The sequence below is a fragment of the Bacillus rossius genome, chromosome 15 (genome assembly GCF_032445375.1).
Source record: "Bacillus rossius redtenbacheri isolate Brsri chromosome 15, Brsri_v3, whole genome shotgun sequence".
In the NCBI taxonomy this organism is placed as follows: Eukaryota; Metazoa; Arthropoda; class Insecta; order Phasmatodea; family Bacillidae; genus Bacillus; species Bacillus rossius.
The window spans coordinates 44,674,013-44,699,261 of record NC_086342.1 but is presented as its reverse complement, the minus strand read 5'-3'; the positions used below and the strand labels follow the sequence as shown (position 1 = coordinate 44,699,261).

At 35.0% G+C, this 25,249-nt stretch overlaps 1 protein-coding gene across 6 annotated transcripts in view; it reads left to right on the top strand.

The window, feature by feature from the left end:
* The window catches only part of LOC134539549 (putative divalent cation/proton antiporter TMEM165), a 31,343-nt gene extending 7,121 nt beyond the window's left edge, over window positions 1–24,222 (top strand). For all 6 annotated transcript variants that reach the window (XM_063381676.1, XM_063381679.1, XM_063381675.1 and 3 more), the window contains 6 exons: window positions 107–292; window positions 847–1,075; window positions 4,449–4,624; window positions 6,549–6,731; window positions 7,539–7,644; window positions 7,744–24,222. In XM_063381676.1, coding sequence (XP_063237746.1) covers window positions 182–292; window positions 847–1,075; window positions 4,449–4,624; window positions 6,549–6,731; window positions 7,539–7,644; window positions 7,744–7,817 — 879 coding nt within the window. In that variant the 5' untranslated portion in view covers window positions 107–181 and the 3' untranslated portion in view covers window positions 7,818–24,222. The remainder of the gene's footprint in view (window positions 1–106; window positions 293–846; window positions 1,076–4,448; window positions 4,625–6,548; window positions 6,732–7,538; window positions 7,645–7,743) is intronic.
* The last annotated feature ends 1,027 nt before the right edge of the window (window positions 24,223–25,249 follow it).

The following is a 25,249-nucleotide window of genomic DNA, read 5'->3' as shown; positions in this document are numbered from 1 at the left end:
TTTTACAATATGAAACGTGCTAATATCACAGTTAAATTTTCACAGACAGCGGACTGGTGAGTTGTATTTTGTTTGTTTTTAAGTAAACGTTTATTGTTTTTTTCAGGTGTAACGCGGAGGCGACCAGTAACAGTGAAGTGTGGACACAAGTCGTTTGCCTAGACACGCGTCTCTGATCGCCATGTTGAAGCATGCAGCCGTGCTTTTGAGCATTTGCTTAGCTCTGGGGACGCTCGTGATCTGTGAGAAGGAGCCCGTTGAAAATGTGAAGACAGAAGGTTCCCCTTCGTTGGTGAGTCGCTTCTTAAATAACATATTCATACATCCATTTTAACATTGTTTTCTCTAGATGTGGAACCAGGATTCAAAATATATATTAAGTCTAAAGTCTATTCATTCTGAACCCTGAGATGTCTCCTCCTTAAAAACCAAACAATGAAACTGCGTTTTGCCATTCATGAACTTAATTTAACTTGTGCAAATAGAGGCTTGTCTATAAAATGAAATGCACTGTGTTCTCAAACTTGAAAGAGTACTTCAGAATCACGAACTTAACACTTCTCTCTTGCAGTCTTTCATTCCAGTTTATCTGCCGGTGTACCAACTGTTTACTTCATTCAAACAATTCTGTGTGTACATTTAAAGAGTACAATTCATCTCACACCATTTAGTAGATGTTTATTTTTTCTGTAATTTCTGTCTGTTTTTTCTACATAGTCCATTGTGTTATGCATTTGCCCTTGTCCGCTGCTGTCCTGTGATTAACACGCAATGTAAACACCGTGAATGCTAAACAACATTAAAAGCGAGTGTCTGCCGTTACAAGTGTGCGTCGTGTGCTTGTAGCGCGGACACATACTGGACAAGGAGGATGTGTCCACCACGGGAGAGCGGGAGAAGGTCGCAGCCAACATGGGCTTCATCCACGCCTTTGTCGCGTCTCTGACGGTGATCATCGTCTCGGAGATAGGAGACAAGACGTTCTTCATCGCCAGCATCATGGCCATGCGACATCCGCGCCTCACCGTCTTCGCGGGAGCGATATCCGCTCTGGCGTTCATGACAGTTTTATCAGGTGTGCATCTCCAGACACCGAGGAGTCGCTCGTAACCAACACACGTTTCATTGGTTGCGCATTCTTTGATGAGAGAGTGAATTGTTTGCTTCAGTATAGCTGCACATTAGCTCACTCTTCAATGTGGGCAGTCTCTGTTGCACGGGACAGGCTTCAGAGAGAGAGAGAGAGAGCTAATTTAATGTAATTTTTTTAATATGTAAGTGTGAAAATGTGTCCATGTGTGTTTTTGACTTGTTATACCCCTCGCTGCTACTTCCCTACCCTCCGTCACATCTGATACGTCACATCTGATATATGAAGAGAAAAACCAAGCAACTGTTTTAACCTGCTTTGTAGAAAATTTAGCAGAGAATTTCCATTCATATACACAACACTGTTTCACTTAGAAATAAGTGCTACCGTGGAACTCAGGACTTAGTTCCAAATGCCGAAGTACTAATAAGAAACTTCATTCAAAAAATCTTCATTGGGATGTCCTAATACAAGTAACAGAGATTTTAAGAGTATCATTTATCTGTACGTTACAAATGCTATAATAAAGTACCATATAATAAAGTATCATATCACATCATCTTTAAAATGTATTCGTATTTACCATACTATGTTGACAGAAATTTTTGTTCATTACAACCGAACAATAAAAATGACTCAACAACCACCATTCATTTCTGCCACTGTAGTTCCTGCAAACCAAAAAAAAAATAGTATTCTGACATTTGCATTTTAACTTTCATTAAATTACAGAGTTTATTTCCAAAATATGGAACAGACTCTTGGCGTACATATTGACAAATTGAAGCTTGCGACTTACGCTCATCGCAAACCTGTCAGATTTCAGATCACTTTTTTTTACAATGTGACCATCGGAAACGCAAGTCAGAATGCAAAAATGTTGGAAGTTGAACAATACTTGCATTGTTTTGTTATTGCGCCTTGTGTAGTTTATAAACTAGGCCTGAAAGTATTCAAGTGGGCAACATTGTGCAGTAACTGGACTCCTGCTCTCAAAGCTGTGCTATGCCTGTTATGTGAATATGTGGTTTTTGGTAGCTCCACCTTTTTAAGAACTAGACAATAGAAGTTGAGTTGTGTGCATTATACAGTCAAGGGTAGTTTTGGGTTTCACATCTATGTGGGTCTTGTCTTTTTATGATGTTCTGGTGGGGAATTCGGTCATTAAATACAGCAATATTCAGTCTGCTGTCAGTAGGCGGAAGGGTATTTTCACACACGTGGACACGATAGCTTCAGACTTGGTTGTGTTCACGTTATTGTACCGTTTAGTGCACAATTGCTTCAGTTCCGTCACCACTGTTTGGAGTCGGTCAGCGACTGATTGGAGGGCATACGACGTAGTGTCGTCTGTGTAGCATCGTAACTGTACTAGTGGTGTGTTGGTTTCTGCATGTCGCTAACACACATATTGAATAATACAGGACCGTGAATACTACCTTGTGACACCCTTGTTTTAATTGGTGTATTGTTTGATTCAGCTCCTGTCGTGAGTTAGGAACGACCTGTTTGTCAAAACGTGTTTATTACATTACATAGCGGTCCAGAAAAGCTAGTGTGTTACATTTCGTATGTATTAAGCCCGCATGGAAAACTCTGTCAAATGCATTTTCAACGTCCAGTTAGAGTGCATGGCTCTGTGTAACTGGTGGTGGTTGGTGGTGGGAAGGGGGTGCTTGTTTCTGGTTTTTATTTATACAGTAGAACCCTGTTACAGAGTGTTCTAAGGGAAAAAGAAAAAAATATATATATCCAGAAACTTAATTTTCTGGACTTCTCGGTATAAATGCCAGTTCTATAATATTTACTTAGGAGAAAATCCATTAAGAATTTAAACATTATTATTATTATTATTGTTCGTTATTTACTATTATAATATTTTTGAAACCATTGAGACACTTACTTTTAACTTCAAATAGCTATAGTGGAATAAAAAGTCATAGTAAATTAAGTGGTGCTTAACGATGTTTGCTACTGTTGGAGCATAACTACCAGCATATACACTTTTAACTAAAGTGGACTCTTACACATATCCATGAATAATATTATGTTTTGATTCTAATCAGTATGTCACTACTTATTTTGGTAATTATAATGCGAAAGTAATGAATAATTATACTTTTCTGAAAATAATTGTATAGTGTTACAGAGTAAATATTATACATAACATGAAATGTTAAAAACAAGATATTTATGCCTTCCTCTTATGAATAAAAATGCTAGGATTGTAAAATAATAGTTACAAGCTAGAAAATGTTAAAAGTAGAAACCTTTTATCAGGGTGTTACTGAATTCAGATCTGAAAATGAAGTCATGATAATTTATTTTAGTATCATTTAACTAGGTTTTAATCGATCAAGTTAATACGTATTAAAAGTTAAGTTTATATTCCTCATGTATATATGTACATATCCTTAATGTAACTTACCTTGTGTACCGGGGCAATGCCAATATCCAAAGTTCTGCGTCAATTTCCTTAGTAGATAAGTAAATAGTAGTAATTATATAGTACTTATTTTTAGTCCAAACGTGTACATTCTGTTAATGGTTTAGCATGCACTAATTTATAACAGATGTGTGTATGCTAAAAAATATTTTTTTTTATAAATCTGTACAAACTAAACGTAAAAGAAAAATTCTGAAACTTATCTCTTTAAAGGCATTTGCATATTTTTCTATTCGTTACAAATGTAAATTCCAGTTATCAATGTGTCACTTTGATTTTAGTGCGCTTGCTGGATGTGTGAACCGTAAATATTACAATGATTCTCATACAAATTACACGTTACGTAGCCTTATGGAACCTAACCATAGCCAGAGGCTAAACAAAATAAATAATATTAAAATTGAAATTGGAAATGTAAAAAAAATTCTGAAACTTGCTATCTCTTAAAGGCATGTACATATTGTTCTGTTCGTTACAAATCGCAGCCTGAGTATTGGAGTGTTCTATGTCGACTTTTTAGGTTTTTTATGCTATGGACATGAAATTAATATATTAGTATTCATTTTTACTATATCCACACACGTCTACGCACATAAAAATGTTTGTTCTTAATTCAAGACCAATATTATTTTGTTCTATGTCATGATATTCATAGTTGTTTGAACTTTCAAATGCTTATATCTCAGTTCCGACTTCAATGGACATAGAACACTCCAATTCTCAGGCGACGAAATGTATATTTCAGTTATCAACGTGTCACTTTGATTTTCGTGTGCTTGTAAATATTGCAATGATGACACGTTGCATGGCCCTGTGGAGCCTGACCGCAGACAGAGGCTCGACGCTGGTGGTTGTGAGGTGGCGAGTGGCAAGTGGCGAGTGTGGTGTGCAAGCGGGAAGGGCGTTGTGCAGTGGCGTTCGGCTGGCTGGCGACGATGGTGCCCCGGGCGCTCACCTACTACGTCTCCACGGCGCTGTTCGCCATCTTCGGCCTGAAGATGCTGAAGGACGGCTGCTCCATGTCGGCCAGCGAGGGCCAGGAGGAGTTCGAGGAGGTGCAGCAGGACCTCAGGAAGCGCGAGGAGGAGGTGAGCTGTCCCCGCCCGAGCTGAGCTGCTGCCCCTTGGAAGGGCGGCCCTTCGGGATTATTCTGACAGTGGTTAGTTACACCTATAGGCTGTGCAGAAAGGGATTTTTTTTGTACCTGAACTGTTCAAAGGAGAACCAAAGATCTGCTTTAAGGGGTAGTAAAATGGAATGGGGATAGTTAATCTTAAACTTCATGTAGCCAGGAATGTCAAGTTGGTCCGTACGTGCTTTTGAATCTCATTTTTTACTGGAATTTCTGCTTTTTATATATCTAATATGCAGTGAGTTCGGAACAGTTTTTTGCACGATTTACAGCATTTTGTACATTACAAAAGAATATTTAACTTCTCTGCAATTCAGTAGCAACACCATACAACGGTCAGAAAAATCCTGAAGCGCTGCCCATCCAAGGGGCAACAATTCAGACAACCTTTCAAAAACACTACTGTCAGAAAAATTCCTGAAGGGCTGCCCTTCCAAGGGGCAGCATTTCAGTCGCCCCTTCTGTGTTACAATTTTCTAGACAGTTATTTATTAAAGATTATCTAATACTGGTGGAAAGTCTTGCACATTTTCACAATCACAATCACTTACTTGACCTTTCGCAGCTGAAAAATAATTTTTATTGAATATTTGGTGAGATAATTCGTGACCAGGATGAATTGCGATCAACCTGAAATAACACTGAAAGCATGTCGATGCACCATATAACACATACAATCCAGGGGGTAGAAATGGGGAAAATTATTTGATAAACCAGAAAATCGCTGTAAATCCCATAATATGGAAAATATCAAATCTGTTTTTACAACTTGTAGGAGTAATACCAAAATCTTTTGTCTTAGTCAATTTTTGTTACGACCAAGGCTTCGAAAAACATGAGATGGAGGACAAAAAAAAATCATAACTCCCATTGTTGGCACATGTTTATTTATATCGAAAACTTTTTATAAAATAATTTTTTATTAGACGACCCATTGTTGCAAGGGGTGGAAATAACAAGGGTAGAAATACCAAATTTCATTACTTTATCTAAAACTTTATCTAAAACATTTGACCGGAACAATATTTGATGATAGTGTGTGAAATTAAAATTTTTTTTAAAACTTTCTTAGTATGAAATTTGTCAGATTTTGTTAATAACTATCTTAATTTGACCTTAAACCTTTGTCCAAAAATAATTTATACGACCATGTGTTAGTGCAAGGGATGAAAAATAGTGTTTGAAGATCAAAATAATATGAATTTCGTCAAGATATTCAATGCTGAATGCATTAAGTTACAAACATTCAAAATATTTTTGCTGTACGGTATATGAGAAAATGTTAAATAGATCTTTTTTTGAATATTGGCGAACATATAGGATGTTCTGTAGGTTACATAAAGTTATTAAAATGTCCCAGGAGTTTATACGTTTATTGTATTTCCAAAATATTTCCTGAAGAAGTAGGTACTTCGAAATCTACCTACACCTATAGGCTGTGCCGAAAGGGATTTTTTTGTACCTGAACTGTTCAAAGGAGAACCAAGATCTGCTTTAAGGGGTATTAAAATGGAATGGGGATAGTTATTCTTAAACTTCATGTAGCCAGGAATGTTAAGTTGGTCCTTACGTGCTTCAAAACTTTTTGAATCTCATTTCTTTCTTGAATTTCTGCTTTTTATATATCTAATATGCAGTGAGTTCTGAACAGTTTTTTGCACAATTTACAGCATTTTGTACATTACCAAAGAATACTTGACTTCTCTGCAATTCAGTAGCAACACCATACAAGTTTGAAATGTGTGACTGTACACACTTTGTCAGTATGTATAGTATCTTTTGTGGTGTGTTTGTCATCAACATTATCTCAACGCTATGAATGGTTTTAACTACAAAAGTTCATCCTGCTCATGTGTGTGTGTTTTTGGTTTTTTTGACAGTTTGACAAAGAAGCGAGTGCGTCCATAGTGCAGGATCCGGAATCCGGGGTGATCCGCAAGCTCTCGAAACAGACTGTAATGGTGCTGTTTTCCAGGATATTTGTCCAGTCGTTCACTCTTACTTTCCTGGCAGAGTGGGGTGACCGGTCGCAGCTAGCTACCATCATCTTGGCAGCCAAAGAGGTAAAGATGCCCACCTTCTGTTGTTTGTGTTGAACCACTCATGCTCCTAAAATTAATTGACTTTACTCCATCATAACACATCTAAATCATACAAACTTATTTAATCATGGCGTCGAAAACTCAAACTACAAATAATTCAAGAAAAGAGTACCGCCATGACACTTCTAATCTTTTTTCACCAACATGAATACTTTTCGTATAATCATCACGCTCTGCATTATTTTAAGATATTGTATGTTAAATTTTGTGTCCGAGTTTGTATTATAAGTGCATTTGCAACATGAGAACACATGAATCTGCACGTTACCAGAGTTAGATGTACACATCACTGGGGAGTGCTGAAACACTCGCTCACATCTTTGTTGTAATAACTTGTCCATTTACGAAATACTACCTCCTAGTTGCATGCTCGTGAAGGAAAAGTTACATGAGAGCAGTGTACTTTAATTTAATTTATAATATATGAGAATACAATGATGTAATGTTTTAGGAAAATAATATATAATAAAATGTAATTAATTATTTTAAGCTGCTTAACTATAAAATTTACAAATTCACCATTTTTTTAATTATAATGGTTAAAGAGTTAGTTTGGCTTGTTCTGACCAAGGTTGCTGTTTCCATATTCGTTGAAGGTTATCTTGGAGCAGTTTCGTAGTATCCACAGTGACTCCGGGACTTGTCTTGCTCTGCACAGCTGTGTCGGGAAGTACGAAGTAGGGAAGCAACGCCTCGGACGGGTACGATGGCCAGTCGCTCCATGTGTGTGTTGTGCTCGTGACATGATCTTGAGGGCGTGGCTTGCAGGACGTGGTGGGGGTGACCATGGGCGGCTTCGTGGGCCACTCGCTGTGCACGGGGCTGGCCGTGCTCGGCGGGCGGATGGTCGCGCAGAGGATATCCGTCAAGTCAGGTGCGTGCCCGGCTGGCCTCGCCGTCTGCCAAGCTACACAAATGGAAATTGTAAGTGTTGGTTCGAGATGTTGAATGCCGGCGTGTGGTTGCCGTGCAGTCACGATCCTGGGAGGCGTGGTGTTCCTGCTGTTCGCCGTGACCGCGCTGTTCTTCGACCCGAGCGAGCAGTGACGGGGCGAGGCGTGTCGCAGGAGGGCGGGGGTGGCTCGGGACGCCGACGGGACGCCGTCACGACGAGTTCAGACGGAACGGTCTCGCGTCCTCGGGAGACCTCGCGATTGCGGACGGTGCCCGGAGCAGGTAAGCGAGACGTCTGCAAAGACATGTGTTCGCCTTTGTCGTGAGTTTCACGTCCTCAAGTCTGGGATACGTCGTCGTTGCGTGTGCTTGGAAGTGATAGGTTAGTCAGGGCAGGCGCGATGTGAAATAAGGTTTGAGAACAGTTTGTGATAGTCGCACGGACCTTAAATGTGCGGTTTGCCGAAGTTTAACAGGTGTGATCTTTCGGTGTCTCGCTGTTGTTTTTGTTTCTCGATAACACTTCTAGATTGTGGCCAAACTTCATGGTATTTGTATACCACGTTTAGAGCTTTCAGTTTAGTTTTTTTTTTTTATTTATTGTTTTACTGCAGTGGATTTTTAAATTTATGAAACCATGATCTACCTCAAGCTATTGTTTCCTTCCATGAATATCCTTCGTTGATTGTTGTGGTGCTGGTATATTTAAAAGAAGTAGTGTATATCATAGTTGTTTTGAAATTTTATTTTGTATTTAAAATCCATCTTGTCTTAGAAAAAAATTTTGATTATCATAACTATTATTTAGTTGGGTAATAAATGTTGGCATTTCCTCCATCACATGAGTAGCAGGCATTGGCCAACAATACTTGCGATGCGAAACGAGGATTGTGTGTCGGGCGATGGCTTGGGGTAGGTTGTCATGACAACGACAGTGTGAGTTGTTCTTCCGTGTCTTTGTGTTGGAACTACAATGTGGCTTTCAGCCAGAATAACAGCAAGCTAATGTGAAGCTCGTTCTTGGTAGCTGTATTGTTGTCTTCTTTCTTTTTAAGGGCTTTTTTTTTGTACAGTTATCATGATAGCTCCCTTGCATTGTATGTTCCCTCACAACTTTTGTCAACAATTATTATCTAAGTTTTACTTAGAAGCTGTAAACAGTATGTAAATATTTGTAATGATTATCACTGGCATGAAAAAGTACAATCAGCAAGTAAACCTGGTGACAACTTTTGTGACCAAACAAAAATTGCAAAAGAGCTATTGTGATGAATCACAGGAATAGCAGTGAAGTAAGAACTGTGATAAGGAAACCAAAATACCAAGCCTTACGTGCAGTTTGTCCGGGTGCCAGCTGTTAGCTGCTGAGGAAGGTTCTCTATTGGCCGTCACTGGCAAGCGGTGTGAAGTCAGTACGTAACAATGTCACTTCTCTTCGCCAGGGCTTAGCCTGAAAGTTGCCGTTTGCAATTTTGTAGTTTTTTTCTTCAAAAGAAGCAAAATGTAGTTGTGCAACTTTTTGTGAGCGGTGAAGTTTCATTTACATTTTACATTGACTTGTGAGAAATTGAAAGAAATTATTTTTTGAATTATTAATTAGTTTCATTGTTCAAAAATTGTTGGTTCGATCAAATATACAAATCCTCAGTTTCGAAATAAGTAATATTTGATGAAAAAGATTTGAAGAAAAATATTTGAGAAAGGGGAATTCAGAAATTTAAACACTTAATTTAAAAAGTACTACATTATTAATTCCTATCAAAGAAATGTTTGTAATTTGTATTTGTCACCATCTGGACACAGTGCTCCGAAGAGGAAACATTTTTGAAACAAAATCACGAACATGTAAACATATTGGAAATGGACCGTATAGTACTTGAGCCCTTGAATCTCTTGTATTTTAAATATTTGTAATTCAAGGAAAAACATTATAAGAAAAATATTCGAGGACACTTAGTAAATTCAGAAATTCAATACTGACAAGTCTGAAGTTTATTAGGTCTATTTTTTTTCCCTTCATACCTATCCTATTACCATCCCCAAAGACTTTGTACACTTGACATGTAATTATATGAATAAAAATGCAATATTTATTGATCCTGGAAACTTAATTACTGAAACAAACATTTTAAGGTTTTAAATGTGTTACACTCGTATCCTCCGTCTAGCTCAAAAGTGGTCTAGATAGAGTATACATACATGAACACGCAGAAAAATTAGTTGGGTGCTGAAAACGTATTTAAGTTCCAAATTGAGTATTCCTGACGATGATTGATTGCTTAAATAAAGTCTCTCGAACACAGATTGATTTTAGCATTTTTTTTTTATTTATCATTCACGAAAATTCACGTCACATTGGCTGCCATTTTCCGACCACGAAAACAAAACATGTTGGAATTACAAACTGGTTGTACAAAACATATGCACTGATTCAAAAACACAAATTTGTTGTTCGAGGTTACCAAAAGTTGAACATTAAGTACTTTCACGAGAACATCCCGTGGTTGCTTGCGACTCAAAGTACAAACCGAAAGACTCAGTCCTCGGGACTATGATGAAGTTACTCGGTTATTGTTGAGGACTGTTACCTATGACTGTGGTTGAACAAGTTCTAATTTTCAGTGTCCATAAAGGTGTCAAGTTTGGGGTAGCCCGGACCCACAGAACAAGGAGGGAAATAAAGAAGTGCGACTCTTACAGTGGAAACTGAAACCACGTTTCACGCGACATGTGTCGCTATCTGTTGGGCGGGCCCATAACTACCAGCAAATAAAAAATCGGATTAGAGGTTCTCATGCAAAGTTTTTTTAGTTAATACGTTTTTTTGGATATATTAAGTTATATCCTTGGCGGTGCAAAACTAATTTAAAATCGATGTGAAAATACTTAATGCTGTTTTGTAATAAACCATCATGTAATAAATAAAGGAGTAGGAGGCGCAAAAACTCATTGTATTACACACCACAGAATTAGTGGCTACGTAAATAGAGTGAATTTGCACTGGTTTGTTTGCCTGATAGTAGGTTGTACATTAGTTCCCCTAATATAATTAATGTAGTTATGTCAGCAATATATTATAAAAACTACTATCTAGCGGACGGGCCCATAACTACTTCAAAAAACTAGGTCTCCGTCTCGGTAATTAGAGTTTCTCCCCCATGCCCGGACCACAGCTGTGAAAGTCTCTCCGCTACGTTATTTGTTAAATGTAAGCCACCGCCCCACTCGAGACCTCGGTACCTCACAGACACTGACTGCCTCTTTGTCCTCCAGAAGGAAAAGGGCTCTCTTGTGACGTCATTTCTGACCAATCACTAGGCCTGTGCGGATATCATTTTTTTGAGTTTGAATCTAATACGAATATCAAATTATTCTCAAATACAAACATCAAATTTGAATAATAAGAGTTACAATCCAACTAAAAAATTGTTATTACTTATCATAACAAATACATGTTGAAAGAAAAAGCAATTGTGCAGTGTAGTGTGTAGCTTCTGTGAAATTAAATAATACTAAAGTGAAAGATTGGTTAGGTTAAGTTAGCTTCAATTACTATAGGTAAAATTTTGTTGAAATTTTCAAATTTTGATAGGAAAATATAAATAAATATTTTTCATGGTAATCAAAATAGGATCTGCAAAAAAAACAAAAACAAATATGTTAATAAACAGTGCAAAGCGAATATGTAAGGCAATTGCAGTGTGTGAAGAAACTTCCAAGAGGGTGGGTTTAAAAAAGAAGTACAGTGAGCAGTTTTGATTTAAAGTTAAATATGCTTTAGGTCTAAAAAAAATTTAAAAATTATTTGTTTGAATGTTTCACTATGTGAAAATAAATCATTATTTTAATTAACATACATGAACATTTATGGATGATATTTTTTGGCTTGTTTTAACTAAAGTGTAGGAACACAGTAGCTGTTTAGAAAGTTCCTCTCTTTTTCTGTCCAGTGAATGTGTGTTTGGTAAAAGAGATGAAGTTTATTTTCCCCTCTCCCAGTGAGACCTTCTTTTTGGGCCATGCATATGACAAGATACTTGCCTAGCTGTCACTGCGCTAGGATTGTGTGTGTGTGGGCCTGTATTCCATCATCCTTCGCTTGTGTATCATCCATCAGAAAAACATTATCATAGGTTTTTAGATTTTAGGAGTCTTGGTGTGAGTATGTGACCAGATGTTTTACACAAGATCTTTACAAGTTTTTTCTCTTCGCCCTCATGTTCTGAGTGAAGCTATAGAGCATCCCACTCTTAGATTGCAGTGTGGAAGTAAATGGGCGCATTCTCTCTCTCTCTAGCACACGCCGATTGCCGTTAGCGCTGTCCTTGTTTCTTCGTGCGTTGTTGCCAAACATCAAACGAAACTAAAATTTTAATTTTTGGACCAAGCTTTTTTTCATGTTGTATAGCATCGAAATACGCACCAGGCAATGCTTATTTTGAATACTTAACAATATTTTAAGTGTCCGAAAAAATTAAAAAACATAAATTATTCACTGCGAACTGTTTTGAAGTATTCTGAGATGTTTTACATCAAAAAAAATAACCTACATGTGTATTTCATTCAGATTTTTTAAAATAATAAATTAATGCCTTAGGACGCCACCGAACAAATGTTAAGACAAAAACCGTACAGGTTTCACTTAAATAATTTTTTAAATATATTGAAATGCATTTTCTCACAAACTGACACATCAAAAAGTTGACCAGCGGAAAACTTTTTTTCTATTAAAGATAGATGGGGGACGAAATCGTGAAAAATGTTCACAATGAATTGAATTAGTTTTTAAAAGCAGCTCCATCTCAATTGCTTCTACAGTTTCCGTGGAAATATCTGTTAAAGATGTGTCTTTATCAGTACAAGAGCACGCTGCAATAGAGGTTTCTCTCACAAGCTGCCGTCGTAAGAGGAAACAGGGTCGTGTGTTTAGATAAGTGGGGATCTGTCCTGCAAGCAATATCAAATACATGGCTTCCTTAGTCAACCATGTATTTCCTTAGACACACATTTCTGAAAACCAGCCTGCCAGTTAGTATCGCGTCTCGCGACGAAGCAACGCGTTGTGTCCAGTGACTCGTTACAGTTATAAGTTTGGCAAATTATATATTAACATACGTGATATTATTTTCTACATTTATTTTTATTCCGTACATATAAAATATGGAAGATAGAACACCGAAAATCATTATATCGGTAGGCTACGCGGGAGGGAGCGCAAGATTGTGTTGAATGTATTTGAGTATTTTTCAAAAAATATGAGTGTGTGCAATGCAATTAAGGAAGCTTACCATTCTTCTGGTCAGCTCTGTGCTACTCTTATGGATGTGGTATCAACATTGGTCAGCGGTAGCGATAGTGATTAAAAGGTATGTGATGTTATTAATTTCTTAATCAAGTTAACGTTACATTTATCGTATAAATTCCCATGAATGAAATGTGTGTGAACAGATTCTTGTTGTAAGTTAAAGTTAAAAAAAAAATTCCTTATCGGCACAGCCTAAAGGCGCAGGAAGATTCTGATGATTATATTTCTTACATTAGAACAAAAAGGGATTTTTATATCCTTACACCCATATTTTCTTCTTCCCCTTGTAGTAATGGTTGTTCCAAAAATATTTTAATCGAATCTTGAACATAATATGTAAAATGTATGAAATAAATACCAAGGAATTTAATAGCAATCATGGTACAAAATTTTGAATTATTTTTCTATCCTTCTCAACACCAAGCATCTTATCAAACATTGTTTTAGACAAAGTTTTGGAAAATAATTATGATATTTACAAACAATTTAAACAGATTTGATAAGGTGTCTACTAAGGCAGTTACGTTTTTTTGTCCGGTGAAAATATTTTTCGAACCCATGCAGTTATGGCTGGTCGTATCAAAAATTTATTTCGAAAACATTTTTTGGCATTAGGTACTCCGAGTTATCATACGTTAAAACGGATGCGATATTATTCATATTATGGGAGTTGTTGCGATTTTTCTGTTTTTCAAAAAATTTCCATTACCGTATTTTATTTATCATTTTGGACATGACTAGTCCAAAAATACGGCATTTATCACGCCCATGAAAATGTGATCTATATATATATATATATATATATAATATGGGATTTTTAGAACATAAAAGAAATCTATAAGAAATTTTCGTCTACAATAGGTAGTTTTTATTTGAAATTTACATAAAAGTGGCATTATTACAAATTTCTTTGTGTAATAGTATAAAATATTATAAATTACGATATGATGTTTTAAAATGCTTCTTGTTCGATCCGAATTACAAAGACACACATCTCCTGAAATTCGTAATGTGTTAGAGATTTGGCAACAGCGCGCGCCATAAGCCGTGTACTGCAATCTAAGAGTGGGACGGGCTATAGTCACGGAGCTGGCATGCAGTTTCTCTGGTCTGAAAACTTTCAACTTTGACACCCATGCAGTGTTTTGAATTTTACTGACACATATTTATCCTTATCAGTATGCTGTCAGTTCTAATCTATTTTTGACAACCTGCTTGACTCTGTTATCCATAAAATACTATAACTGATAATGTGGGTGTTAGTTATGGTTCCGAATCATGTGTTAAATCCGGCTTTACTATATTAGTCTTCTCAAAATTTACATGGCTAGAAATAGCAAAAAAACTCCACATAAATAATCTTAAAACATTACATAAATCCTGCGGAAATTTTGCCCTGCCCGATGAGAAAATCTTCTGTGATCTCGAAATGTTTCCAGACTTTCGAGATCCCGCACAGCTGTATTTGTAAACGACTGAATATTATTTTTTTCCAAGTGTTAGTATTCGAAATTGAATCAAATACGAATAATAAACTATTTGTTTTGATAATTGAAAATTTGAATATTCGCTCAGGCCTACCAATCACAAAAATGCACACAAAAATATCAGCTAATACTGGCGCATAGCAACAGCACTTCAACCAACTTAGTCTTTCCCATGCACAAGTATCTCGCCTCTCCAAAACTTATGACTTATGTGAGTGGCAAACTATTGCATCAGCCAGCTTTCAAAAAAAGAGCCATAACAGAAAATATCCAAAAGAAAATTACATGAACACACATAAAACCTAACCAACCCATAAGAAAAATGGATAACAGCTACTTCAAATGTTTAGTCAAATGAAAGTAAACAAATTATAAATATTTTGCAACTTTAACTCATGTAAATTGTGATCACTAAACACATTGCAAATGCCCAAATACTTCTTAAAAGAATTAAAAGCTAGTATTTAAATGATACCATAAAACCTAATCGTGATCTCTGCCAGTAAAAAAATAATAAATCATAAATATCCTTATTTAGAAAGTGGGTTGCTGCAAATGTTTCAACACCAGATTTCAATTTTTCATTTCTGTTACATTATTTAATTTTTAAATGTGATACCTGGATTTGAATTGAGGGCTAAATTTGAAGTACTCTTTGGGAATTTGAATTTGATATTCAGATTCAATAAAATTGGAATTATTTCCATCACAAGTAAAAATCATTAAAATAAAATTACAGTAAAACTTATAATTGTAGACTTATTAACTGGCAAAACTTATAAATAGGTAAAGTTGTATGTATTTATAGTTCAAATGCCAAACTTTTTAAACTTATTAATATTATGCAATTTATTTTCTAAAGTGGATTTTCTGAAGAGTGGTTTACTGTGTGTATATTTTAGAAAGGTAAATACTTCTTGCAACATAAGGAATATGACCTTGTGTGGGCACATTATGTAGGGCAGTTGCTAAGTCACATTAAAATTTTTTCCACTTGTAAATGTGTACTTTTTTTTCAGTCATTGTTGATACATTACATATAAAAAAAAATTAAGTTTTAATATTGTAAAAAAATGGTAAATTTTATTGTTATTATAGGCTGCGAAAATTTTCTTGTTGTAAAGGTCTTAACAGTTACTTCAAAACATAAATTGATTCATAAGAATAATATCCTGCATAAATGTGACAGCTCAGATAGCTAATCTAGTAATCTGTAATGAAATTCAGAGAATGTTATCTTAGAATGAAAACTTCATACAAGTTGAGGAAATATTATCAGCACTCTGTGGCATAGGCTTTAAACATTGACTACGTTTTAGTTTTGCTTTATGACTCGTTGACTTAAATCAACACAGTTTGTGGAAATGGGGAAGCAATCAGTGAAAGTCGTTGTTGATGAACTTCATTGGCATTGATTGGGGATTTCTTTTGGGAAACTGTTGATGACTTGGCTTGACCGAGATCGTACAATGCTCTTCTTGAATGCAATTTCAGTTTTTTTTTATCTCTGCACCACAATTCTTGGTTAGTTTGTATTCAGTTAGTTTTAAGACCACGCTGAAGTCAGGTGCTCTAATGTGGACAAATCTTTGGTAATTAATGTGGAAATTAGTATGAAAATACTCACACATTACAAAATATTTCAAACAAATGAAACAAAGACATTTACATAATTGAGTTTTTGTTAGTGAATAACATTGGAAAAAATTTGGGACGTGTGATATTTATTCGAAACATAAACATACTGTAAATTTGATTTCATTACAAGCAAACTTGGTTCTGTTTCTTGTTGTGTTTAGTGTTGGTAGGCATGTCATTTGTTTAGTTTAATGAAAATAATTAAGAATTTTCCAATTTGTTTTCTGAAGCATGTTCAGTATTCCTATTTAATTGATATTTGTAGTTTCGTGAAAGTTGTATGTAGATGCATTACAATAAACATGTAATATTGAACTTTTGATGTGCATTGACAGATACTTACCTTGTAAAATTTATTAAATTATATATTTTTTCAATAAGGTGTGTTCCATAAGTGTGAAGGAGAGTGTTTTGTATGATGTGTGATGTCAAAAATTGAAGAGAGATGGTAAAGCTTTCAGTCTGACAATGCACACTTCCATTTCTGTGCAAATTTCTTAAGTATTATAGAATATCACGCAATTAGTTTAAATGTTTTTGTGTCATTAATTAAAGTTATGTATTTGCTATTTACGTAGATAAATACAGTGAAACGTTGTTAATACGATCTCAGTTTGTCCAAAACTTTTGTTATTATAAACCTTTTTAAACCCCTGGCAACCTGAAGTTCAGTATTAATTTGTATATTATGAAATACCGAATAATATGTAATTCAAAGTTCCTTTGTAGCCCACACCGGTTTTGCTTATTTTTAAGATTGGATAATACAAAGCGTTTAAGTGAAACCCCGTATTTGCATTCTCTGTACTTACATTTCCTGCAATTAACGAACTTTCTTTAGGTTCCATTTACTTGTCATTAAATACAATGCATTACTTTCCCTCAAATTACAAAATGAAAATTACTTTCTGCCTGCTATTCACATCTTGTTTACTACGTAAAAACCTGGTTTTTATTTAAGTAAAACTCATCTAAGACTTTCTCACACAATACAATTTCCCATAAAATATGATCAAATGTTTACATCCTGCCATTTTCTTCATAAGATCTATGATGTACGTTATTATTGTTGACGTTGCCCAAAAACTTTGTTTCTTGTATAAAACTTTTTTTTTTTTTAGTTGAAATCTATTATTTGTTAAGAATTACAGTTTACTTTTTTAATAACAGGAATATGAAGCTGTCCGATGTGAAAATTCTATTTCAGACACGTTTTCAATGATCTGTTCCGTCGCCGCAGTGGAGCGCTGGTTGGCATCATGATTGGTTGTGCTGATGCCTGTATAGAGTCCGTGCACATGACGTAGTTCAGTATCAATGTTGATAGCTCGTCGATGGGAAGCCTTCATTTCACAGACGAGAGAGCCACACCTGAAGTTACTCGAAGGTTGCTTAGCAAATAACTATTTAATATGTAGCTATCTAGGGCTAGGAAACCGTTTACATGATTTCACAGTATCTTTAATGTAGCTATCCTAACCAAATCAACCGTCCACAATGTTTTAAAGTATTTATAATGTAGCTAACCTAACCTAATTGACCATTAGTTATCATGAGTTGTCCAAAATAAAAAGAAGTCTTCCCGCTCGTCGATTGTGTTCAGTGCCTGGACTCTGTCTCTTGCCGAGTGAACTAACTTAAAGACCCGCACTCCTTCGTGGGCAGAAGGTACTACGACAATAGTTATCGGTACGCTACGTTAGTTCTGTGTTGCATTTGGGTCACGGTTTTGTTGTTTTGTTTTAGTTTGATTCAAAATATTTATGTTTCGTAATATTTATTTACTAGTTATTGAGGGTCAATAAGATTAAACACAAAAATAGATTTTTGTTTGATGTGTAAATTCTCATTTGAAAACTTTTTAAACACCTCAATTTTTGGTACGTGTTTATTTAACCATATAATACAAATAAGATGAATTAATTCAATCGAAAATAAATTTAAACTTATTTTGTTTTTTTATGTCCTGTATTTTGGGCATGGTTTGAGTATTGATGGTATATTAGTAGACTATTATACATTATATTTTTCTTTAATATAAAGTGAAAGTATATATTGAAGAAAGAATACATACAGTAAATGAGGTACTTACGTATTAGCGGAGTTTAAAGGTTTTCCCACAGTTTACAATTTTCTACAATATGACACTGAACCTTTGACCAGCCTTTGACCAGTTGTGTGGCTTTATCCAAAGTGTTTAAGAAAAATGAGAAGAAACCCAAATTTGTTAATTTTTTTTTACCTAAATATTCTCAGTGATATATTAGATATACAATGTAATAGGTTGTAGCAACATACCATTCAAAATTGTAAATAATTTTTTGTTAACTTTTATGTTGGCCAACTTGTTTTTTACTTAAGAGAATGCTCTTATGCTGGTTTGTAGTACATAGTACTATGAGAATGCACATATTTTTCTATGTTTTGAAATTCTGTACAAATTATGCATGTGCAATGTGGGGAAGTATGGTTATTGTCATTATTACAAAGTGGACAAATTTATGACCCCTCAGGTTTGTATTAATGAGGTTTCACTTTACTGTGTTTTGTGTTAGTGTGTTCAGTAGTTGTAAATATCTATATTGCTTTCAGTTTGATAGTGTGAGTTTAAGTGTTGTAATAGTATGTATGTACAATTGATTTGTAGTCTTAAACTATTTTTTACATTTTGGTTATAGAGGAGCTTTTTACAGAGAGTTAAAACAAAAAAAAAAAAACAAAAAAAAACTACATTACCAGGCTTTTCGCTGTTGTTGAACACATCATGTACAGAGTTGGGAATGATTGTGACAAAACCTTCAGTGCATTTGTATTAGCTGTTGGTTCCTGAAAGAAAAGAATTTCACATCTTTGCTCCATTCCAGTCATGTTGTGAACATAGAAAATTCACCAATTTTTAAAGCACGATGCTTTTTAGACTTTACAATTACAAACGAGGAATCTTGATGTTCAGTGTCTTTTAGACAAACACCTACAGTTAATCTCTCTTTGTTTGTCTTAAATACAGGAGTTGATTTTTCCTTACTTGTAGCAAATGTTTTCCGGGGTAAAAGCAGAAAGTTAAGGCCAGTTTAGTCCATGTTATGAACTTGGCTCGCTACTAGAGCATCTGCTAACGTTTCACTGAACAGGCCTATAAAATAAACCCCATGTTGCTTTCTCTAGCGGGTAAGTCCCCTTCACTTACTGAAAATGAACCACAATCGTCAGTTTTCAAATGAAGCAAAATTCCCTTCTGTTTTGAAATGGGACTACTTAATGTAGTACCCCTGCATCTTTCTTGTTGAAAACATGACCAAAGAGGACCTTTGACCAACTCGTTAGCAGGTTTTCTGAGCCTACAATGCGTTGGAAGTATTCTACTCAATTCTATTTGAGTTCAGAAATCCTGAATTTATTTTGGATTCCTCCGCCGGTCATTTACTGTATTTTTCCCTACATTTAGCTGGTCACAAATAAGTTTGACCGACTCTCCTTTTTTTCCAGTGTTACAACTTGAAGTTTCCTATTCTCGCTGATTCCTCCAACACACACACATGCGTGGGCACAGTGTCCACACAGGGACATACAGGGACATACAGGGAACACGTCCACACCACAGGAGATCAGCAGCGCTGCTGAACTGAAGACTAGCGGCTAGAGACAGGCGGCAACAGGTCCTCTGTCGCCGTCATCTCGAACTAGAGGGCGTCCACTGTTGACAACTTAACAGCACGGGCTGTTCTTAAGGGGGTGCCTCCCGTTTCAGGTCAAGACTTTATATTTACAGTAATTACAGATCAACTTGTACACTTTTTCAATTGTTTAACTCTGACGAAATTAAAAATATATGCAGAGCATACTTTTTTAATAATTAGCTGCCAAAGTTACATTTTTAACGTTTTTTAGGGTTGTACAAATAAGGAGAATTTAATTTATTTGAGAACTGAAACTTTTTAGGTTTAACTGCAATGCCACTGGCTACTTCAAGAAAAGGTTTGAATTTCTTTCAGAAAAATATTAATTAATTATACCTGGCATTTCAAAATTTTCTCAAATTTGTTACGATTTTGACAGCCGAGAAACATGGAATGAGTTTTTGTGATAGAAATTCAAACCATATCATGAAGTAGCCAGTGGCATTGCAGTTAAACCTGAAAAGTTTCAGTTCTGCAATAAATTAAATTCTCCTTATTTGTAAAACCCAAAAATGTTAAAAATGTAACTTTGGCAGCTAATTATACAAAAAGTATGCTCTTTATATATGTATTTTTTATTTCTTTAAAGTTAAAAAATTGTAAAAGTCTAAAAGTTGATCAGTGATTAATATAAATATATAATCATGACCTGAAATGGGAGGCACCCCCTTAATCTTGTCGGAAACAAAAGTCTCATGAAAATATTGCCAGGGTTTGATTTCTACAAACGTTGCCCGGTGTCCTGAGTGCTACACTTCTGCCAAAACCACATCCTCCCACATTACACACTTGGTGGAATACTGATCTGTCTGTACACTCGAGACACTCGCAGAGCGTGGGCTCCTGGCTGATGGCAGCGCTCGTAAACCATCATGTCATCATGTAACAACCTATAGACTGTGCGTTGTAACTTGTCTCGGACCTGACAGTGCTCAAAAGTAGCCCCACCGTCACTTGCAAAGCATCACATGTTTGTGCATGAACGCTGACTACCACATGAAGCTGTTCACAAGCACTGTTCACAGAACAAAAAATGACATGGATACAAACTGTTGGTACTACTTGCGAGACATGTTGCATGACACAGACTGCATGTGCCACAATGTGACACATGTCACGTATCTGTGATGTGAAGCGACCTAACCCATTCATATTTCTCTATACAAGATTAAATATTGTTATTTGAAATAGTAAGTAGTGATTTTAATACTCTCTGGTCTTTGAGTTTCCTTAATGCTCTTTAGTTTGCATTTTGGGATCCAAGAAGCATGCTTCCAAACTGTCGGACATGTGAGGTTAGATGCTGTAGTTAAAAAGTAAAGCTACCTGCACTGAACAGAAAAAATATAGCTGAGTGTGAAGTTTGTGGGCTTTCTAAAAAATTTTCTAATACAAAATGCAGTAAATAATGGTTTTGTGTGCTGCTGATAGTGTTTAATCATTTAATCATCCTGGAAAATATATTTTATTTTTGACAATTTTTTTTTTTTTGATAAATGCAAATTTGTGCCACACTGTTTCTCTGACTATTCACAATTTTCCCAGAATTGTAGTAATGCTTTTAATAAAAATAATGTTACTTTCTACATGAATGCTTTCTATAACCTTTAGGTGTGACGAAAGGGATTTGTGATCATCAGAGAAAACTTTGAATGATGTGTTTCTATGATGTCAGTTATAAAGTCTGAAATGGTTCTGGCAACGTTTTACTAGGTTTTGTATGAATGGTCGTACTTTCAGCTCCTCTTACTGCCTCTCTGCATCCCTCTCCAATAATTTGCTTTTTCACATTATAACCTCGGTAAGTGGATTACTTTGTAAATTATTAGTTAATGCTGTTTTGTGATTCAGTAACCACCTACTAGCATGTAGCTGTCATTTGTGCAGTCAATTTGGTCCTGTATAATATTTGTAAGACTTAAGTGAGTTTTTAAGTGTTAAGGTAAAGAGTACTTACTGAACATATTTTTAATGATTTTTATTTCTTTAAATTATGTAATAAAACATTTCATTTTTAACCAAAAAAGAATGATAAATTCCTATTCAGTATTGTTTCCAGAAAAATTTTCACTTACATGTAAACTTTATCATTGACTATTTTTACAATCTATTGATACATGACCCTAAAATATGTATTAATATTTAACATGTATTCTTGTATAGAACACTCAGTAGACCTTGTTCATGGTATATTAGTTTGTTCAAGGGAAAAAATAAAATTTCCCCTTTGTTAAGTGTATTTATTCAGAAATGACATGTTAAACCTTAACTTACAGTTTATCAGGCAGTTTTGTAGTCAGTGCATTCAAATGGGTTTTTTTATTATCAGTTGCTGGTGGTAAGTGTACGATGGTGCTAAAGGAATTAGTATGATGTATATGACAGTAGTTGTGAAATGATAAAATTGATATGTAGTTGTGGAAGGTCAGACTGTTCATCAAATGATTTTGAACATGAATCTGTTGGTAGTAAGCGAGCTTGCAATTTCGATCCAGTTTTGTTTTGTCAGTTTCGGCTATTCTGTTTTGATTTTTGTGCAAGTTTCTTTAACCTGTCTTGTCTTTAACCTATGTTGTCTTTCTAAATTTTTAATTGATATTGAGTTCAAGAATTTGGAAAAATATACACTGATAATGATAATTTATACTTTTTTGTGAGTAATTATCAAACTTTCCCTGATAATCTGGTTTATATTATTTTGTGGATGTCATTATGTCAATATGAAACTGCATACTGTAGATTTTTTCTCATTGAGAAATGTTATGATATTTATCAGTTACTGTGATCCATACTTCTATTCAATTATTCAATGCAGTTATGCGCTTTATATATCTTGTCGTATTTTTATCAGGATGTAAAAAGTTCATTTCTTATTTGCCGTTGTACCTTGGGGGATGATCATAAGATGCATTTAGTATTTTCTGTGCACATAGAATTTTCAAAACTTACAAATTGTGTAGTGAGTGGGTTTTTCCTTACACATTCGTCTTCACAGTTAATGAACTTTCGAAATCAAAAGTTGGTTACAAGAATTTTGCATGAACCTGTAGGCAACTAGCCGTGAAATGTTGGCATTAATGAATGATGATTGGAAATTAAATAAGGAGATTGTGCAAGCAATGCATAATCCAATGTATGTTCCACAAATATTTAAGTGCATAGAAAATTTATCTTCCATGGTGCTAATAGATGCAGGATTGATAAAATAATTTTTTGTGAATATTTACTTAGCAGTAATCAGAGTTTTCCATAGAAAGACATGATGAGGACCTCCAAGGACAAGAGGGTGTGCTCACATCTAGCTGTGGAAGTTACGATGATTTAGTTGTCAGCTAAATATGCTCATTTGGACATTAATTATCATTGCTAAAGTGGGTGAACTTTAATCATATTTATCGGCACGTTAGGTAAAATAAAAAAATAAATAAATATAGTTACCTAGATGGCTGGTAGTTTATCACATTGAGGTTTTTTTTTATTAAAAGAAAGTTTTCTTTTAATTTACTAATTTAAAAAGTATTTAAAATTTCAATATTGGTAATGGAGTCTTTGTGAAAATTCATGTAAGGTTACAAGAGTTGAATGGCTTATGATTTTGTTCTTGAAAGATGTATTTTCTATCAGAATTTTTATCAGGAAATGTAATGCTTGCTGTCACTTGCTGTCAATACACTTTCAGACCTGCTTAAGTGCAGAGTCTACCGACTCAGTGTGGAATTGTGAGTTTACATTGTCGACCTGTACTGTTAGTTGTCTGTACACTGCCATCAACAGGACTAATAATTCAAATATGTCATGATGTTTTTTGTGCTATTTATATATTCCAGTTTTAAAAAATGTTATATATTAGAATTAAATTGTAATATTTTCTTTTCATTTATGTAGATTATTTAAGTAGAAACTTCATGATCAGTTATAATCATCGTTAAGTAAAGTTCACGTGTTGCTAGCACACTTAGCAGTAATGATGAAACCGGTCTCTGCTGTGTCTTCTTACATTGTGTTACATGATTTAATAAATAATGAAATGTCCATCGACCATACGAGTTTTTAAACTCCTTTTGGCTTTTCATGAGTTCAGTATAATTGATGCACTGTTTTCATACTACCAGTTAAAGTGTAGCTAAATGGTTTTCGTATTAAGTTGTTTCTCATGTTTATCCAGAGAGAATGTAGTATGTTTTGTGTTTTGAATGTGTGTAGTTGAGCTTTAGTTCAAATATATATTTTAAAAGAAGTTATGTATTGTGTTTTTAAGTATGATGTGGAATAGGCTTGCACTGCTAACCCTTACACTATGCATCAGGCTTCTTTATTTATGCCTGTTCATCTTTAATTTTTCTTTCTTTTGATATTTTTTTTTCATTGTGTACGGTAGTTAGTTTATTAGTTAAGGGGTATTGATCCCTAACTTAAAAGCACTTAATAACACTTACATTTTATTAAATTGTTCCTTATATTAAAAATATGATTTCCTGTAACAAAACAAGAACTCAACATTTTTTAAATGATTTTTTTGGACCTATTAAATTTAAATTTAACTCATTCTTTGCAGAAAATCCAGCACGAAAAAGGGATTTTTTTTTTCAATAAACATGTTTTTCCTTAAGAATAAAGTATAAAGTACATGGAATGCGATGTATTAAGTTTCTTTATTTAGTGATTTAAAAATGCAAAATATTAGTTTTAAAATCAGATGCAAATACATTTGTTTCAAGTTGAGCTTTAACATAATTCAACACTACAGGTAAATTCAAATGAGTAATGTATTAAAATGTAGAAAAAAATGTTACAACATGCCATTTTTTTTAACATTTAAATGATGCATATCTTAAATAATGTTGAAGTTTAATTGCGTGCATTACTTGCTGGAGACGCTGTGATGAAAGCTTGCGTTCTTCAAACAGATGTAACGTTCAAATGCCGTGCAGTGCAGCCCTCTCGTGGCGGACAGGCGAACTGCCCTGCTCTCTGCCCCCCCTGGAGCTGAGGAGGGCTCGCAGGCCATGATTGGAGGGGGTGATAGAGGGATAGGGGCACACAGAACAGTGTTGCCTGCTCATATACCCGCGTGCGAGTGCTAGACTGCTGAAAGGCCAGGCGGTAGTTCCGAGCGATATACTGGGCACAGTGCGTTGTGCGCATAAAATAATTTTTACTTATCTTGACTTGTCTTAATTCGCAACGGGAAAACGAGAAGAGGTCACAATAGACTAATTAAGAAGTCAAATATATATGATATCCTGAAAACTTACACGTTACACCAAGAAATTAACCAAATGAACATCAGTTAAATAATTTGTGCAAGTCATTTGCATTTGTTACCTTGGTTATCAATTGATGTTCATCTACTAAAATGTTTACAAAAGAAGATAAATTTTTTGTTCTTGCGTAAACAATTTTACTGATGTTTATATTTGTTTGCAGCCTTTTTATGATTTTTTTTTTACTGTAAGATTTTCTAAAAAAAAAGTTTAA